The sequence below is a fragment of the Apodemus sylvaticus genome, chromosome 7, assembly GCF_947179515.1.
Source record: "Apodemus sylvaticus chromosome 7, mApoSyl1.1, whole genome shotgun sequence".
Taxonomy (NCBI): domain Eukaryota; kingdom Metazoa; phylum Chordata; class Mammalia; order Rodentia; family Muridae; genus Apodemus; species Apodemus sylvaticus.
Window position 1 is genome coordinate 114654238 of NC_067478.1, and position 5526 is coordinate 114659763.

Sequence of the window (5526 nt, forward strand, 5' to 3'; positions counted from 1 at the left end):
TTGAGAAAACTTTACCTGCAAAATTATGTGCAATAGATAGAAAATATTGTTCAGATTATGGAGAGAGTTTTATCTAGAAAGCTTTTGGGGTTGAGATTTATCTTCATGGCAGAGTGCTTGCATAGGTTCAGTCTCCAGAGTTTAATTGTAAACAATAAATCCTTCATGATTTTGCAGTCACAAGCACCCTCTTTATATATTTATCATCACTTTCATAGTCCTTTGAAGTTCCTAGGAAACACTTTATAGAAGCATATTTTTCTGCTAGCATGGGGAGAGCCTCTGTGATAAGTGGAACTAGTATGTGAGGATTGAATGAAGTTTTCAGGATTCCCTCCATAACAAAGAATATAATTATGCTCTTCTTAAAATGAAATTTTGCAAACCAATATCCTGCCATTTAGCTACACAAAAGGTCGTATCAGTTCTGTTGATAATAAATCATGTTTTCCTGGAAGGCCCTCTTCTATGTCCCATTCCCCTCAACACTCATGAGTTGAACTGCTTCTGTGCTGAATCATAACCAAGGATGGCAGGTGTGATTTGATTTTCTGGAGCTAAGACTCCATCTTCAGGAATGGTAGTGATACAATGTCACAGAAGTGCTACAATTCAGACAACCATGGAGGAGGAGACATATGATGCCCTGTGGGTCAGAACTGATAAACTGAAGAACTGGAGGGAAAGATTTATCATTGACAGCTATGTGATCTTAGAAGATTAATCTTGTAATTACCTATCTATATCTATAAAATTAAGTTTATAGATATAGATAAGAAGGTAGGTGGGTAGGTAGATATATACATGCATGCATACATACACATATTCATACATACATCATACATAGAAGATACATAATAAGTAGAAAGATACATACATACATAGAAATATAGATAGACAGATACATAGATAGATACATAAAAACATAGATACATAGATATACAGATAAATAGATAGATGATAGGTAGGTAGATAGATAGATAGATAGATAGATAGATAGATGCTATGAAGATTAGAGTTATAGATATTTGGGTTTGTGTGTGTGTGTGTGTGTGTGTGTGTGTGTCTAGTGAACCAAGATATACTTCAATGGCTGTTCCACAAAAGGAGTGAACAACTGACAGGTGAGACTCACAGATGTAAAAGTCTTTATACCTCCCACTTGATGGTGGTATTCTCAGAATGGAGAAAACAATTTTATAGTAAGAGAAGAAAATGCCAGATATAGGGATTAAACCAAATATAGAACCAACAAAATAAAATATAGATTGTAGATAGATATATGTACTGGGTAATATATAAATATATATTTTATATAATATATATATAGTTTATTGAAATGACTTACAGGCTTCAGTCCACCTAATCCAACAATGTCCAGCTGTGAACAGAAACTACAAGAAACTAGTAGTTATTCCCCATGAGGCTGGGTGTCTCAGCTCGTGTTTGATATAAGCTGGAATCCTGAAGAAGTAGGCTCCAATGGGTGCTCTGGTAAAGTGAGGGCAAGCGGGTGAAGAAAAAATTAATCCTTCCTTCTTCCATTGTCTGTATTAGGTTTTCAGTAGAAAGTATGGCCTGTATTAAAGGTGTCCATCAAAATCTGGATTAAAGGCGTATATCATCCCATCTCAAGATTCAGGTCAAAAGATTGTGTCTTCTAGCTTCAAGATCTGGATCAAAGTTATGTTGTCTTCCTGTCTCAATATCTAAAATGAAGGTGTGCCCTCCACATCTGGATTGTATTTCATTCCATATATAGTCAAGTTGACAACCAAGAGTTACCATCACAGTTTGTAATAACAAAACATTATTAAGTCAGAAAATTAAGCATATTAAGTATTGTTATATGTCTACTTCATTGGTAATAGTTACATTTATATTGTTATGTCACCATCAGCATGATCCAGTATGTTTTTGTCTTCGCTAATTGAAAATTTGTATACTTTCTTAAAGCTCCTCCTTTTCTTCTCCCACCCACACTAAATGGGTGCCACAGGCCCTACAATTACAATGTTCTTCTGTGGAGTCTCTTCACTGCTCTTTTAATGTCCTTATTCCTCAGGCTATAGATGAAAGGATTTAACATAGGAGTGACCACAGTGTACATCAGTGAGGCCACTGCAGTACTTCTGGGAGAATGAGATACAGCTGAACCAAGATATACTCCAATGGCTGTCCCATAAAATAAGCAAACAACTGACAGGTGAGACCCGCATGTAGAAAAAGCTTTATACCTCCCACCTGATGATTGTATTTTCAGAATGGAGAAAACTATTTTGTAGTAAGAGAAGAAAATTCCAGATATAGGAAGTAAACCAGATATAGCACCAACAAAATACATGACTATGTTATTAATGAATGTGTTAAAACAGGCAAGATTAAGGAGTTGTGCAGGGTCACAGAAGAAATTGGAAATTTCTACATCCTTGAAATAGATGATTTGTAATGCAATGAGATTGTGTGCCTGAGAATCCATGAGACTAACCAAAAGAGACACAAAAACCAAAGAGCCACAGAGCCGAGGATTCATGATGAGTGAGGAATGCAGTGGGTGACAGACAGCTACAAATCTGTCATAGGCCATCACAGTCAGAAGCAACCCATCCATACATCCAAAGAGGATCAAAAATGACATCTGTGTCAGGCAGCCCACATAGGTGATCTCTTTGCTCTGAGTTTGGATGTTCACAATCATCTTTGGGACTGTGGTAGAGATGAAACAGATGTCAGCCAAGGACAGATTGCACAGGAAGAAGTACATGGGAGTATGGAGGTTAGAGTCAGAGTTGATGGCCAGGATGATGATCAGGTTACCAAGCACTGTAACCAGGTACATAGACAGAAATAACCCGAAGAAAATGGGCTGCAGTCCTGGATCATCAGAGACTCTCATGAGATGGAATTCTGAGACAAGTGTAAAGTTTTGTAGTTCTATATTGTTTGAACAGCTTTTGAAAATGAGAATAGGATTAATTAAAATGATAGAAGTTTACTCCCACTCAATAACCTATGTTTTGGATTAAACCAACTGCCTTGTGAAATGATCAAATGACAACACTTTTGGCAATATTTCTGATCTTCTGCAATCTCACTACTCTTTTTAACTTAATTTTTGACAATTCCATACATATATACAATATATTATGATTATATTTTTCCATTACCCTCATCAATCCCCCTCTCACTTATGATGACATCCTTTTGTTACCATCTAGTTCCCTTCTACTTTCATACCTTTGTTTTAAGTCGTCACAGTTGCTATATGAGCATGCATGTAATAGCCATGCCATATCCAGAAGACAGTATTTCACATTATTCCTCCCCATCCTCCAGGTTTTTTATTCTTTCCACCCGTTCTTATTTGATGCTCGCCTAAGTCATGGAGAGTGTGGCATAGATGTCCTGCTTAGGGATGAACATTCAATGGTTACTTATTATTGTTCTCTACATTTGAACCAGTGTGAGTCTGAAAAAAAGAAGCTTATCTGACCAAGGACATAAGAAACAGTAGTCTAAAGGCATGGATTTAAGCTCACTTCCCACTGACATGTGTTATCCATCTTTCTACACTCACATTAGGAAGGGTGTACAAGACCAAAAACGAGATATAAGCCATCCTTTGATCACAATAAAATACAATCAAAAATATAATTTAAAAAAGAGAAAAAGATCCTTCCCATGGTGAGAAAACATAATTATAACTAAAGGAAATTAAGACACTGCCAAAATACACTATTATTCTAATATAGTATATGAATTGTTTTGATGTGGGCTATTCAGAAAATTTCCATAAGACTAAAGATCACTTTGAGGAGATTCAAAATAGCATAAAAAGTTCATAATCACAGAGAATGTTTTCCAGTTTTACTCATAGAGTTTTTTAATTCTTTTATTTTCTATTCTAGTAATTCTTGATAAAGGCTTACTCAAATTCATAGCTTCTTACACACTAACCTTAACTCTGGTGGACTTCCATTTTGATGGATGTGCACTTAAAGAGCCTTGACCACACAAGGCACTGGTGAGCAATACAGCTTAAATAATTAAGAATTAACTTTTCAAAACTATTTCTGAAACAGTTTACTTTATAGAATGTTGTATTAGCCCCATATAATCATAGGAAAATATCCTGTGTCTGAGATCACCTTTGCTATTTCTTAATATGATATTTCAAGCTTTTTATGATGATAAATTCTTACATACACAAATGAAGAATATAGCACTTAGAGTCTCCCAGAAGGTTTTTAATCTACTTGAAAGTACTTCATACCCATCCTCCCTGCTAAAACAAGACCCCTTGCTTAATGATGTGGGGGAGGTGCTTATAGAGCTGATAACCAATGTGGAGGAAAGCAGACTCTGAGAGTTCCTAGAATTCATTCCGGTTCCAAACGATAGCTCAGCCCTCAGAACAGAATCTTTCCATGTATCCTCTCCATCCCAACACTACCTCCTGATGACAAAGAAACAGTGACCTTGACAGTCTCTCTACCCTTCCTCCATCTCCATTTGCACTTACTGGACTAGGCTGTATCTCTGCAGAGGCATTACCAACTGCTTCTTTTCTGCCTGATACTCACCAAAGTTATGGGTTATATATTCAGAACCTGAAAACAAGTCAGGCTTAAGCTAATGAAGGTGCCTAAAGGTTGCAAGAGACATAGAAGCTGGCAAAGAACAGATCTGAAGACACTGGCTAATTACTTCAATTGTGTGACCTTGGGGGCTAAATTCACACAGCTCTGAATTAGCCAATTGGTCCACATTATCCCTTTCTTTGGGGACTTGTTACTATTAACAGTAAAAGGAAGAGAGAAAATGTGCTTAGAACTTTCAAGAAAGTCTTATCCATAGACCTTTCTACTTTTCTTATTTTTTATATTTATTTTTATACATTAAATAAAATTTCAATTGTCTGCACTTATTACTAAGAGGTTTTGTTTTGTTTTATTTAATTATTTTATTTATTTACATTCTAGTCATTGCTCTCAACTTCAGTCCTTCATCACAAATTTCCTCATCCCATTCCTCCCTCCACTTGGCTCTAAGAGGATGTTCTGTATTCCCACCAGGCCACCCCATCCCCGGAGCCTCAAGTCTCTTGAGTATTAAGAACATCTTCTCCCACTGAGGCCATACCTCTGCTACATATGTGCCAGGGGCCTCTGACCAGACCGTGTATGCTTCTGGTTGATGAGTCAGTCTCTGGGAACTCCTTAGAGTCTGGGTTAGTTGAGGCTGTTGGTCTTTCTATGCAGTCACTCTCCCTTTCAGCTTCTTCATTCCTTCCCCTAAATCAACCATAGGGTTTCCTGACTTCAGTCAAATGATTGGGTTTAATATCTGCTTCCACCTCGATGAGCTGCTGGTAGAGCCTTTCAGAGGACAGCCATGTCAGGCTCCCATCTGTAAACACATCATAGCATGGTAGTGTCAGGGTTTGGTGCCCACCCATGAGATGAATCCAAAGTTGGGCCAGTTCACCTATCCTTCAGTCTCATCTCCATTTTTGTCCCTGCAGTT

At 37.2% G+C, this 5526-nt stretch overlaps 1 protein-coding gene across 1 annotated transcript; it reads right to left on the reverse strand.

The window, feature by feature from the left end:
- Nucleotides 1-2008: 2008 nt before the first annotated feature.
- Nucleotides 2009-2968, reverse strand: LOC127690140 (olfactory receptor 18-like). The gene has a single exon (XM_052189689.1). It carries the CDS (start codon nt 2894-2896, stop codon nt 2009-2011), a length of 888 nt encoding a protein of 295 aa, XP_052045649.1. The 5' UTR covers nt 2897-2968.
- Nucleotides 2969-5526: the final 2558 nt, after the last annotated feature.

What these genes read in the sequence shown, in the direction of transcription:
- LOC127690140 (XM_052189689.1), bottom strand. Translation starts at nt 2,896, where the DNA reads ATGAGAGTCTCTGATGATCCAGGACTGCAGCCCATTTTCTTCGGGTTA.